Source organism: Styela clava, chromosome 1 (assembly GCF_964204865.1).
Source record: "Styela clava chromosome 1, kaStyClav1.hap1.2, whole genome shotgun sequence".
Lineage (NCBI taxonomy): Eukaryota > Metazoa > Chordata > Ascidiacea > Stolidobranchia > Styelidae > Styela > Styela clava.
In genome coordinates, this window is record NC_135250.1 from 8,220,027 (window position 1) to 8,234,983 (window position 14,957).

General features: G+C 36.3%; 1 protein-coding gene across 1 annotated transcript; it reads right to left on the reverse strand.

Annotated features, from left to right (window-relative positions):
* Nucleotides 1–1,207: 1,207 nt before the first annotated feature.
* LOC120338858 (uncharacterized) lies at nucleotides 1,208–5,586 on the reverse strand. Its single transcript, XM_039406837.2, has 3 exons — nucleotides 3,946–5,586; nucleotides 2,954–3,093; nucleotides 1,208–2,533 (listed from the first exon to the last, which is right to left on the reverse strand). Exons 1-3 carry the CDS (start codon nucleotides 5,564–5,566, stop codon nucleotides 2,330–2,332), a joined length of 1,965 nt encoding a protein of 654 aa, XP_039262771.2. The 5' UTR covers nucleotides 5,567–5,586; the 3' UTR covers nucleotides 1,208–2,329.
* Nucleotides 5,587–14,957: the final 9,371 nt, after the last annotated feature.

Below are 14,957 nucleotides of genomic sequence, written 5' to 3' on the forward strand. Positions count from 1 at the left end.
ACGGTTTTAGAGTTATACTGTGTTGGCGTTTAAAGAAAATTGGATTGAAAAAACGTAATGTCACCTTCAATTTAATGCCAATTATGGTGACCGTGCCTTTTACGAGTAACGATTGAGTTGGAATGTCGCGTAGATATAGCGGTTGTATCGGTTGTCCAAAAATATTTCAAACATTTCCTCTGACCGATTAACAAACGTACAATCTCTGTCTGAATACCTTATGATACTGAATTGTTCACCAAGAGATGTGCCATTCCCAATAAAACACTTGCTTTAGCAAGGTATTGTACAGTACTTACACTTTTCTCTCCCATTGGATGAACCTAAAAACCTATTCTATATGATATAGGGATAGCGATGAAATATTTATTCTTTTTGGCGGTGCGATGGTAATCCATGACGACCCTGGAAGATTCCAGTAATTCAAACTTTATTATCACGTACACACAGTGGCTACTTGCCTACAGACAAGATAGCGTATACCAGTGGTTTCCATCCAGGGGGCCCGTGGCCAATGAGGTCACAGAGCAGTTGTGGGGGAGGGGGGGGCAAAACCATGCGCCAAATGGAGTACTAAAATCCTCTGGAAGGGGGCTGCGAGCCACTAAAGGTTGAAAATCACTGTTGTAATTTGAATTGGTGAACAAATTCTTGGTAATTTCGTGTTTGAAATGGCGTATCTGAGAGATCTTCCTTAATTTATTTATATATTCCCACGTTATTTTCTTTGTCTTGTTTTAATCGATTATTATTATTTTGGTCGCTCTGGCATAAGACAAAACAACAACGAACGGACAAACAAGATGCACGGATACCTGGAAGACGAGTATAACTTAGGACAACGTTAATGTTCATGGTGATTCGTGCATGTCAGTGGGAAAAGGTGGGATTCCAAATTCTAAAAGCGGTATCTTTTTTGCATCGAACTCACTAACAACAGTTTGCGTAGTTCCAGAAAATAAATTGTAGTACGTGTGAATAATTAAACTCCTTTGTGTTGCAAGTCTATATCTGAGCTTGTACAAAGCGAATAACGCACATCACAAGATAAAAAACCAAAATTGTTGTGTGCGCGACTACTAGAAATCCTATGTTAAGTAAAGGTGCGGCCCGCGGTTTCGTCAAGTTATTTGTATTTGGCCCCGATGTATTAAAGGTTGCACACCCCTGTCCTAGGTTATAAAATTAAAAAATATATCAACTACGATTTTGTAAAATGTCATAATTCATTTTATTCGCAAGTTTAAGAATATTGTACACAAAATAGATTCCCACTATAAAGATTAAAAGGTCAAAATTAAATATCCAAGACGGAGAACGTATGACCCCAATAACAGTCTTCGTCCATATTTTCTTGTATGTGTGGTAGAAGCCTAATTAAATCAAGATTATCCAGATTAAGCTGGATTATTTAGAATTAATTACACAAAGAACAGTTGAAGTAAAGTGGTAGACCCCACAATGAAGTCTTCAAAAAATTTATTGGAGGAACATTGTATACCTGGGATAACTACCTGAAACTTAAAATACCAGTCCACGAGGCACAAACAGCCTGCAATATATTGTAGAAATCGGTGGCGAAACATTTCATTCAGCTACTACATTCATATATCAGTCATCATAAAAACTATTCAATGGGTTAATGGAAAAGAATAAACGAAAAATATGAAACATAAACCATTATATTATGGTTATCAGGTATTGAAAAAACTTAGTCCCAGTCTCGTTTATCAATAAAACGTGGCATAAGCACATTGTGTAACATATATTCCACTATAGTTCAAAAGTAAATACCACTACATCCCAATTATGATAAGCTAAGGAACATTGGAGAGGAATTCTGTATCAGTCATTCTGTGCGAAGCGCCGAAGCATACATATAAAATTGAGTTGAGTGCTGGTTGATTGTGGATGACAACACCTCTGAGTTGGCCCCAACAACCAATCCGGCAATATATGTGGTATTCATCTATGGCGTCATGCAAACATTGAAAGCAAATCGAACAGTCCATATTCAAATAAATACAAAGCAACGTGAAAAAAACTCAACTGTTAGCAATTCCTTAGTATGGTGCATTGAGCGGTATGCATATCTTCTAACTAACAGCTATGTCATGAGTAATAGTCACACGAAATACTACTTCAAAATACAGACAGAGGTTGACAGCGTAACAAAACTCCAAATACACTAAAGTACACACCCATGGGTGACTCACATAAACCTCACAGGCACAGTGTTTGGCGATGATATTCACCAATATTGTTTTCGTTTTTATAGTTCTGTAAACATGTACAGTATAAGTATTTCATGGAGATTTTTATTTAATCTTTATTGTCGCACCATAGGAAGTATGCTTTGGTAGAATTCCGGTAAGAATGTGTATTGAAGTTTTCGCTTGACTTTCTGCAACACTTCTCCTCTGTTAATGTAGTTCCGAAGCGCTCGTGCCATTTTTTGATATGTCATTGTACATCGATTGTTCTTCGCTATACCCCAGTCTTTCGAAAGTTCTTCCTTGTGACGTGATGTGAACTGAATTGATAAAAAAATATTAAGTTTCCTTAGCAATGAAGAGATTAATTTAAAAGCAGAATTGAAGAAACTCAAAATAATATTATCCTGAATGATGGAGCCGCATCGACAGAGATTCTTACATAGTGTTATTTGCAACAAAAAGTTAAGCCATTTATGAAAAAAATGCCGAAATAATTCAAATTCATTCATGGCACACCAAACAAGGCACAGTAAATTGTATATGCGGAAAATTTACTTCAGACTGATATGACAACTAACTATTTCATTACAAGACCTGACTTATGAACAAAATAAGGCAATATAGATTGATAAGCAATACTGGCGTAGCACCCCAACCAAAATGAAGATAAATTCCATATGGCATACTCAAAGGTTATTCTGGACGTGTAAAAATGCTCGAATGATAAATATTTTTACCTGGAAGGTGCCTGTTTTGATATCGACCCAGTGAATCATTTTTCCATATTTCTCAGGTTGATTAAGCGCATCCAGTAAAAATTTCCACAGAATTGGTTGTTTTGTAGTCTTCCGCCTCCGCCTTTTTGGACCAATAGTTTCTGAATAATGGGAAATATGAGAGATTTATCAATAGTAATAATAAACAAACATATTAAGTGTGCGGTAGTTGGTGTATTGCGAAGCCTCTGATTATCTTGCGTGGGTTCTCAGATTTATAGTCTGTAGGGGATAATGTGTTAGAGGATTGTTAGACTCTTTGCCGTCATAGGGTGATTCATATAACCGCTGGTTGGTTATGACTCTCTTACCATCAAGGCCATGCATTTACAACAAAGAACTGTTAGTGTTATATGCACAGAATTCAAGACTTTGTGTTAGAGTGGTGGCAAGCTCTATTTTTACATAATCCATATAATAATTTGGTTATTAAAGCATAGACGGTAATGCCAAATAATTATTTTTTAAACGTAATGAGAAAACTCACTCAAGCACAGAGATGAACGCATATTTATCTAATAACTCGTCGACTAAGAAGTAGGCAGTAAACAATATTAGGTACCAGTAATCTTTTTTGGAAAACTAAAAAATCAAACACAATAGTACAGGCAGGTATGAACCACTGTGCTAGATTATAAAATCTAAGATGCCTAAATTAGCTTTGTAACAGTGAGTGAAACAGGCAGCAGAATATATTTAAATCATACTAAAACAAGCTTCTGATCTCTCATCAATAAAGTATAAACAAACAGATTTTAAAGCGTAAAACATGCGTAAAAAACTGGATGTGGAATAGTTTATTAAATCTATATGCCATTTAAGACAAATCCTCTGAAGGGTTATGGTGAGTAGTTGTGTCATGTTGCTTCTGAGATACATGTATTTATTGATTCAAATATCACATACGAAATGTAATTTTATCAAATATTAGAAGCAATTTTATGTTGAGTTACCTATTTCAGCTTGGACTTCATCAAAGTTTGAGATGGTAGTTGATTTGTTTTCCTCTTCAACTTTATCAATTCCAGTGGGAATTTCGTCATCTGCTTTTCTTTTTTCCCTTTTCTTTTTCATTATATTTATTCCCCCATTTCTTTCCCAAGTTCGAATTAGTTCTTGCGCTCCTTTTTTGCTAATACGAATTTTATCTTTATCGTACATATCGATGGGAATTCCTCCTTCTTGTAAGTTGAAAATTGTTGGTGGTTCAATGTATAAAGCTCCGTTATACTCCGCGACTTTCTTCAACTGCCTATTAACAGTATGTCGCGAGTGATCGCTTTCAAGATGGTCATAACGAGGAATGATCCCACTAACAATAACCTTTTGTGATTTTTGTTTCGCTAGTTTTACTAATTTATCAACATCTTTTTCAACTGGTTGATTTGATACTACGTTATTTGCTCCGACATAGAGTATTAATACGTCCATTAACTTGTCAACATTGTGCCATGCTAATATGTTATGCAGTTTCCAAATCGGACAACCAGGGGTACCTTCTTGGACTTTGGCAGAGACCAGGTGTTTGAGTTGCCTCCCTTGGGAATCAGCAAGTATGTAAGAACGACGAGATGTTGTTTGATCATTTTTCGTGACAACGTGTGTCGCGTCTGAAGTTTCTTGCAAATTTGTTTTTTGTTGTAATTCTGGGCCAGACTGACTTGTGACAACGTGTGCTGCCTCTAAAGCTTCCAGAGCTTTCTTTTTTCGTTGTAATTCTGGGGTTTGTTGAATAAAAGGTTGAGAATTGTGAGGTTTTGGGCCAGATGTTATTATTACAGATAATTGTTTTTCAGGATGAATTTGTGTTTGATAATTAATTTGATTCACTGGTATATCTTCTAGACTATTTTTGTCTTCTTTGTTTATAGTATTTAGTGTTCTAATGTTTATTATTTCAGGATAAGGTGTAGTAGTTTCTTTGCTATCCGAGGACTCTGATTGTTCTATTTTCTCTATTTCATTTTCTTCGTGGTAATTATCTTCACAATTTTCTTCAATTTTGGACGCTTTGCTGGGACTCAATTGACTCTGTCCCATTTGGACCATTGTTTGTGCAATCATGAATTCTTCCAGCGTCATGTTTTCTATATTAGATTTCCTATGTTCTTTACAATCTTCTTCACTATGAGGTGTGGGATCCCAATCTTTACATAACGGACACACTTTTCTTCGCCAACAATCCATGGCACGATGACCAGTTTTTTTACATATATAACATTTTGGCGTGATATCACTTTGATTTTGATTATTTATTTCATCATTTTCTTGTCCCTCATACCATACTTTAAATTCTTGTTGATTACATCTGTGTCCTTGCGGTAATTGTAAAGTTCCCGGTATTTCATATTCTAAATGCATTTTATACATTCGTCTCCCAGTCAAATTTCCCATACAATCTTTTTCTCTTGTTATAGATACAATATGTCCATAGTTTTCCAATATTCGAGTCAGATAATGATCTGGAACCCCATTTGGAATAAGGGACATCCAAACATCCACAATGTCGTCTTCAACATCTTCGGTATTTTGAGAATTATTATCGGGATCAAAAGATGTGAAAATATTCACCATTACTATGAATTACTAAACATTCTAAAATTTAATGATGTAACAAAATTAATAAACATTCCAAATTTATTAGGTAAACTAAATCTTCAGTAAGGCACAATTCTCTAATTTCAAGAATGTCCCAATATTTATTTATATATATGATATAAACACTTTTTGTGCTAGAAAGGGAATATTTAGCAAGACACCAAAATAAGTAACGTTTGTCGCAATAATAACAAATTATTTGTGAAGTGAACCAGCTTACCCTATACAGCTAGGCTATACCCAAAGTTTTGATAAGTCAGCTACAGAGCTATTTGATATATTTTTTATTTTTTAAAAAATAACCAAATCTTTAATCAAGTGATACAGGTACCGTACTACACACAATGTACAGATGTAGGGTCTAGTTCTAGTATAGTACCACAAGTACTACCGGTGGGCGTAGCATAACGAATTTTGCATATGCTATTCCTAACCCCCACCTGACTACAGAACTAGGCTATGCCATCCAAAAATTATGTCACTACGACGTCACCATCACGTCATAGAAATTGCCAAAGTATAATTACGATCTCCCGAAATGACATCTGCGCCGCCGATAACGAACTTGCTAAAGCCGGCGATCTCTCTCCTATAATGATCGTTGTGACGAGAAAACGAGAGAAATTGCTTGCTCGATTTCGGGTGATCGTCTGTGCCTTTTGGACGAGCATCCGCATACTTCGGTGGGCCTTATTACGCCACTGTGTAGTCGAAATGACGTAATTTTTCGGTGACGTAGTCAGGTGGGGGTTAGGATTGACATATGCAAAAATTGTTGAGCCAGGTCAACTAGAAGTACATGTGGTACTAAACTATACCGGTACCAGACCCCAGATGTAATTGTAAGACAGAATTGAGGTCCAAAGAAGTACATGCCGTAAGTCTGTAAGTGCTTAAATATTGTCAAACAAAAATGTAGATAATGTGAAAATAAATGCTGTACCGGTACCGTAACTGTCCAAATAATGTCAACCAAAAATGTCATGTTAAAATACTGCCTAAATTTTTGATTTTTCTCAAATAAAGTCAATCTCGCAGGGAAAGCTATAGATACCCTATTTCTTTTTTTTTTAAACGCTCACAAATGTGTTAAATGTGATACAGTAATAATCATAGAAATAGCCTAATGGGAAAAAAAAATTTTACAATCATTACTGCATTATTATTCCAAATTGTAATCCATAATATCCGACGTAGTTTCCATTTTTCAGTATTCCAATGTTCAATAATCCATATATAATCCGTAATATCAATTCAGTGATATCAAGATGTTTACAAGTTAATAATACATTAGTTAAGCATTATTTGTTTTATCCTACCCTATCGTTACCGTGCGAAGTGACACAAAGGCACGGTAGGGTAGTAGCGAAGGTGTGCGATTCGGTTCCGACCTCTAATCCGGTCTCAACTGAACTTATCAGTAGAGAAAGGAGTCACAATCGGAGTTTAAAGGCACCGGAAACCCCGAAGGAATTGCACGGGTCACGTGATTTTGTTTACTGGACAGCAAAAAACAAAAACGTCCATTTGGCTCCTGTCAGTTGTAAGTCAGATTATACGTTTCCGTTTTGTTTGGCTGTTGAAAATAGTTATTTCGTATTATTCCGTTGGCTGTACGTATAGTATAAACCAGTGGTTCTCAAACTTTTTTAGTCTCAGAGCCGCATTTCAAACCTCAAAGCTGTGAAGAGCCGCACACAAGCAACGCAAGGTAAAATAACAACAAACCTTAAGCGCGTATTTAAAATACCAAGTCCTCGTAACAACAACACACCTAACAACTAGAGCTGGGCAAAATATTCGAATAATAAAATATTCGAATGCCATTTTACTATTCGAATATCCGGTACCACGTGACCTGCGCCGCTCTGCTTGGAAACCGAACTCGCGCGTCTCCAACTCAATCGTGAATTGTGCGAACGGCGCTCGCTATCAGAAAAAGAAAAGACAAATTTGAAAAGCCGTTGTTTTTGCGTTATGGTGTTATATGCTTATCTTTGCACTTAACGTATCGTTTCAATGCATTATTTTGCAAAAAAACGTATCGACCGTTCCGTAAATTTAGAAACGTCAAACCAGATTAGGTATTTAAAATGAATTTCCCAGATTTTAAACTCCGCATGCTTGGTGACATATCATTAGCCATTTTTTGCATTACCGAACATAAAGTTGATTGAAATTAAATGTTAAAATGCCTTTTCGGTGTTTCATTGTGAAAAAGGCGATTTTAGATCGTTAGAAAACTCTAGTTATGTAAATAGCATGGATTTAAAAATGACCAGAAGTTTTTCCAAAAGCTGGTATGAGTTACTTGTATGAAAAACACTCATTAAATTGTAACCAGATAAGAAATGTCATGTCCTACTCCCTTTAAAGCACTTTGTATTAGATCTTTAGTGATCCCTTCCATCCTTTGCCAAGTGATGTTTCGAATATGTAACATTGTACTTGACCATACATGGCCGCTGAGCCAAGAGTAAAACGTAAAATTAATCGTGAATTTCGTTGTGACAATGCACACTGACTCGTTCGCGAATTGTTGCGTCTATTATCATCGAAAATGATTTCAATTGGTAAATTTTGAAGCAATTGGGCAGTACTAATTAAGTCTTATAGCATGACATAATCAAAATCATTAAGTGAAGTGCTGAATTTGCAAATTCCGTAAAGAAAATTGAACATTACTCAGTAAGTATTTTAGCTATAATAACCATCGGCGTGTTGTTTTGTTGAAAAAAAAAGAATTGAGAGAATCAGGTATAATTAGCGTCTGACCCTCGATTAGGCACAAAGGCCTAGGAATGCCTTTATTGCCAACTTATTTAATCGCTTTTTCAAATCAACTATCAAGATTCACGCAATCGTAAATTTGCTAGGTTTATCTATCTAATAACACGAACACCATAGAAAGCACGAGAAACTCAAGTATCGTTTTAATAAATATCTGCATCTCGGTTACCGTTCACTTTAAACAGGCACGGTTAATTTACAAGCGTTGATAAGGAAGATCAAATCCAAGACAGGGAATAAAACTCAGAATAAAATTAATTTGGTTTAGAAAATCAGCCCTTAATGCAGGGGTCACCAACCTTTTCGAAGCCGAGGGCTACTTTTTGGGTACAGATTAAGCTGCGGGCTACCAGTTCAATGTACACTTCTAAAAAAATCAGTTGCTCGATTAACTTATAATTATTGATATAATTACTTGTATTTAGTGAAGTATAGACACTAATAAACTTTAGGATTATTCAGGAAATCAAACGATTATCACAACGTTGCAAATAAATTTTTATCAATAACACTTGTATTTCAAAACTGAGTGTTTTTAAATTGATTTTCAACACTCTGCACAAGTCTAAGATAAAATGGACTTAACAGTTGTACTATCAACTGTTGCAGAGTATTATACTCCGACGAGTAACTTGACACTGTAACTTTGAGCGAGTCTTGCAGATTTTCATCAGTGAGGCGTGTTCCATGTTTGTTCCTGGTGGAGTGAGTCGCACCGCTATGAACAATCGTGTTAAACGTTAGGTTCGCAGGTTAGAATCCCATGCGGGGATAGTTATGTGCGAAAGGATTACTGGACTCCTCGCCGCCGTAGGGTGGTTCACGTAACCGCTGGTCGGTTAAGGCTTCCTTCGTCATCAAGTCCAGGCTTCCGGAAACAAATAACTAACTAATCCCATACCCGACATCGAATGGTAACCGGACGAGAGGCCGTGGTTCGCCATATGGTTAAGCCGTCCTATCGGCTATCTTCTCCCCCGGGATAAATATGTAAATCTCCTCCCATCCTGAGTTTATGTCAAAAATGTTTATTCGAAAGGATAGGTTGAAACAAACGATGGTCTCGTAAAATAGGATTGCTGTATGATTTGAATCGCAAGCTTTTTCTGTCCGTACTGTGCTGACCAGAGGGTAGTTAGCGCGGAAGATTACGTGACAAGATGTGAAATATCTCTCCGTTTTGCCGTCGCTAAAATCGCCCCATTAATGAGACACACGCAGGCTGTTTTCATGGTGGTATAAATATATCCAACTCCCATTCATCGAGAAAATGATGGAATTTTCTTTGGAATCAATAATTGTATTATTACTGCTCCGCTAACCAACGGACAAGAAAAAGCGCGGGTTCGTGGAAAGTGATCTCAGTGTGATGTCATAATTGGAAGAGTGTTAATTGACCCGTCACATTACTGAGGTCAAATAAAAATAGGTTGATGGTTACAATGATAAATATAGTGTCATTTCTAGTTCCCATATAAGTGTGATTTATACTAAAATAGCAGGACAAAATTCAATTGATGTAGCTTACTTATAAGAGCCGTTATTAAGCTTAGTTTGGAACAGACCTGCGGGCGACTCATATGGTCTTCGCGGGCGACTTGGTGCCCGCGGGCAACTCGTTGGTGATCCCTGCCTTAATGTATTCAACAGCTGTCGCTGATGTGAACGCAAGGATATACTAGAAATATGAAACTTCGATATTCGGCGACCGCTTATTCCTGCAAAAAACGAGAAAGGGCGGGAATATAGAATACAAACTTTAGGATATCGCCGCCAAAACGATCGCGGTGACAAAGACAATCAGCGATTATGATGAAATTAACCATTAACCAATAATAAAAAAACGCTTTTTTGCCGACTTTTCAATGTTTCTATCAATTTCCAACTGGATCCCTGTTATGTATAAAAAAAATATTCAAATTATTCGATTTCAAAAAAGATTAGAGTTTGCCCACCCTAGACTAACAGCCATTTAATTTGGCTTTGATTTCTAATAAGTTTGTCAAAGCGGGTCGTAATCGCGGAGGATGTAAAGTACAGTAACTGCTTGAGATGATCGCCAGATATTTTGGGACTATTTCCGATTACTGGAACAAAATTAAAATGCTCTGGGATTAAAATAATCATTGAGTTATTTGATTTATAAATAATATCCGGGAATGCGACAAACACTGAAAATCCACGGAAGCAAGCCAATGATTACAGCCATGTCTAAAATCTTGCCAAGTGAAAAGTGTACGAGTGTCCGAGAAACGCTTACTGTTGCGTCACTATTGCATCTTGTAGGTTAGTCAACGCTACGCAAATAAACACGGGGAAATTCATATAAATTACTGATACTGATACTGACTAACTAATAGACTTCAGCATTTTAATTTCGAGTCAATGATTAGTTTTCAATGAAAATTTTTTTCTGAAAATAATTAATTTTTAAGCATTACCGAGAGCCGCATGCGGCTCTCAAACCCTAGTTTGAGAATCACTGGTATAGACTATGTATAGACAACGAAATGGATCTTCAGTTATATTCCACTGTTTTTAAAAGATCCGGAACGTCGCGCAATGTGGATATCATCTACTGTATTGGCAGGACTGCTTGGTGTCAAGTCCAGAAATCATCTCGCTGGTGTTTCACTGTTTGCGGATAGCATTTCGTTGATGGTGAGTGATAGTGTGCCGTTATCAATTTCGTCAAATATTCATAAGCTTCCTCATTTCAATGGAAAGCAGATGACAAACTACTGTTATTGGTAGGCTTAGGCGTAGGCCTACTTGCAGACTTGACTTGTGTGAGGAATTAATCATCAATTGCCATAAGATATTGTTTTCCTAGTTAGCAGGTAATCTATTAGTAAGTGTGAAAAGTTGAATAGATAACTAAAGTTTAACGCCAGTGCTCATGCAAAAAAGAACCAGAATGCAATTGAATTCGCCATCTAGGAATACCCTCGCCAACGCATCTCTGATCACCCCGGTAGTTTCACGGGTTTCAAAAAAACTCCTAGGAAGTCAGAGTGATGATTGAATTATCTGATATATATTTGAGCTTCCAAAACACAACAGAAAACTAACGAATAGAGTTCAAAAACAAGGCAATGTTTACGTTCACGGTTGAGAATCTGTCTGAGTGAGAAAAGCGTCTGAGCGGATGCGAAAAGGGAGGATTGTTACGTCACTTTTTGCATCTTGCTGATTGGTCAATGTCACGAAGTAAACAAGGAAGTCGATGCTCGGGGAAAGGTCCATTACTTTTACTTATGATAATTACTTCAATTTATACTATTTTTGTTCTATTTATTAATTACAATCTTAATACAACCAAACACCCAATGAAATCAATGAAACGAAAAGCATACAATAAAAATAACAAATACCAGGCAGTACAATATGAGAAAACAATAAAAATTAAAGACGGACCCTGAAATCGAAGACAACTTTCAATAGCAGCCAAAATAACCCCTATAATCCGGTACACTAAACCAGCTACTTACAATTTGAAAAATAGGCTGAGAATAACCCATGACGGGCACTTTAAAAAAACCACAAACAATTCAAGCTTTGAACTGCACTGTTGATAGCCAATTTCATGGATAAACTAAAAATACAACGCCAAAACAACTGTAATTGCACTCTACCGGTACTAAAACAATAATATCATCCTACTGTCTAGCATCAAAATATCTAACAATCCCAATCTAATAGTCATAAAACCAAGAGAAAACATCTTTGATACCCTACTTGAGACTTAGAGGCACTTTTACAGATATAGAATACACTCGAAATCTACAACTGCACTGCTACAAACCACAGCATAGGCTAACAGGATACCAAAAGACAGATCGACAGTGTCACAGCGCCCTCAGGGTCTTCAGTGTTAAAAATATAACAATATTATCACATGACATCATTCAAAAGATAAAACAAGGGTTGTCACACTTATTTCAAAAATTTCTGTGGGTTCAAGAGATTCGTTTTTTATGTGTCAGAATAAAAAATAGCTACACCTTGTGACGTGTCCATATATTTGAGCATAGCTTATATTATAATACTTATGAAAAAGAAATGTAGAAATACTCAAGCAATTTCATTCTATATTGTCGTCAAGTAGAATAATTTCAGATGTTTCCTAACTCCCGATGGAAGTTTCGAGTGAGTATTTCTTGACTAAAATGCAATGTATTTTACTTATGTCAATAGCAAACACAAAATTGTCAAATAATAGTCTCACTGTATAAATTTGTCATAATGCAGTACGACGCACTTCTCTGATTTCAAGATTCCGATACATGAAATTATTTGCTTATGAATTCTAGGTCAGACTCTTTAGAATTTTAGATAGTTGTTTGACTATAGTTACCTCATCATGAGTATTGATATCTTTGTTCCGTAACAATAGCAAATAAGCAATAACCCAACTTTGACGTATCAATCAAAGTTCCGGACAGGCATATTTGAGCATGGTTGTAAACATTAATTTGCTTTTATACTATTGTCTGTTTTTGGTTTTGGTTCCCAAATTCCATTACAAATTAAATAACTCAATGGTCTTTTGGTCATCGAAAGCGTGTTAATATAGTTGAAGTAATCCAATTTTGAGCTAATTCTTAAGAATCCGTTAAGCGCCACCATCTTCACTTGGGACAAACACAATGCTGATGTTCTTCTTCGACTCGATTTGACACTTTATGTAAGTTCACATTCAATCTGTTTTAGAAAATATTTTTGAACGATTTAACGAATCATACCTGATTTCCCGTTCCTAGCATCGGCATAGTCCAACCGAAATAACAACATTTTGGGTGAAATAGGGATAAACAGGACCCCAAATTTGATCGATTAGTCCATTTTTCTTCAAGTTTAAGCTTATCAAGGCCTGGCCGTTTCTCACCGTTGTCACTATAAAACGAAATAATCACTTTTCAGCCTGTTGGTAAATATGTCATGAGGATACCCAGAGGCGGATTATGCCCATTTGGTGCCCGTAGCACTTAAGACTTTGGTGCCCCCTTATGTGTGATTTAAAATATAAATGCAATACTGAAAACCACTTAAGTTTATTATCAATCTAAATTTCTAAAACAACAATGAAAATCCATCAGAAACAGCACTAAAAACAGCGAACATTTTTGGGTCTCCTTACAATTTTTAATTAATTGATAAACTTTGCTCAAATCCCAATAATTAAACCAACGTAACAAACATATTTTGTGGAACGTCGAAAAAAGTCGAAATAAAAACAAAATTAACAGAGAGCACATATGAATGAAACTGCTGGAGCACAGTTGAGAAGTTACTGTTGAAATTTTCTGTGTAAGCTCAATAAGTTTTTAACAACACTGCCAATACCCGCCCGTCCTTGTCAACAGATAAAGAGACATTTGGTTGTAGCGGTACATCATTTTAAGTGAAAACATATCTCTGCAATTTTACTGTATATCTATCCCCTATTCGGCATCACAGTTACAGGTTTGTCAACAATTGCGTAAATAAAGGGGTATGAAATTTATCTCTGGCAGTCAAATATAAATCTGCTGCTCTCCATCATTGAGTACATTATTTCGGATACGTTTACGAGTTGCAACTGCCTTGCAATCCACATCTGGTAGCATTTACTTTGCAGCTGCTTCACAGCGTTTAAATTCATCTCGTGAAATTTCACGTAAGTATGCATACAGAGCTGCACATGTTTGTTTTGAATTATTCTTCAAAAATTCATTCAAAAACGTTAAAATGAGAACGAATTCTAGCTCTTGCATATTATTTGCATCTTTTCTAGCATCTTCGTTTTGTGACTGGCGTTTCCCTATATATTCCTGTGTCTCTATAATTTTGAGAAAACCTTTTATATTTGCCCACCATTTGGTATCAGTGAGAAATATTAGCAAAATTCCATTTTCAACCCAAAAAACTCTTCCATATCAAAACACTCCCGACTTCGACAAACATTATGAAGCGCGTAACTGCCACAGAGTGCGCCATTTTAAATTTTGATGATGCCGTTAGTATACCTTCGGAGTGAAAACAAATCCCATTGGGCCCAAAGAAATTTTTGAAAAATAAATAGCCTTGATCAAACAAGCAATTTGTCCCATATTTTAAGAGAGAATAGATTTTTTCAAAACAGAAAAATAATAACAACAATTTAACAAAGCAATACATAGGTCCATTTCGTGTCCAAAAAGTAATTTTCATTGTTCATTACTAATTGATGGCCAAGCTATGATTATTTTACATGCTTTTGGAGATAGTTCGAAGACCTACATTCATTAATAGAAAAGCTTAACGATACTTAAGTAGGAAAAAATGCGAACATGTTCAAGTCTGAGTCGTCTGACCAACACTGGTGCACAATTGAAAATTCAGCTCTAAACATTTCTGGGGTTCCCCCTTTTTCTTGGTGCCGTAAGCACGTGCTTATATTGTTTAATGGTAATCCAGCGCTGGGGATACTGGTTAGAAGTGATCACAGCTACAATCTGCAAGACTGGTTTCTACCCGACCTTTTAAGAGGGGTTGGTAGCCTAAAAGTCTGGTTGTGAGTAGCGCATTACGCACAGTGAGGTCGCATTAGGAATGT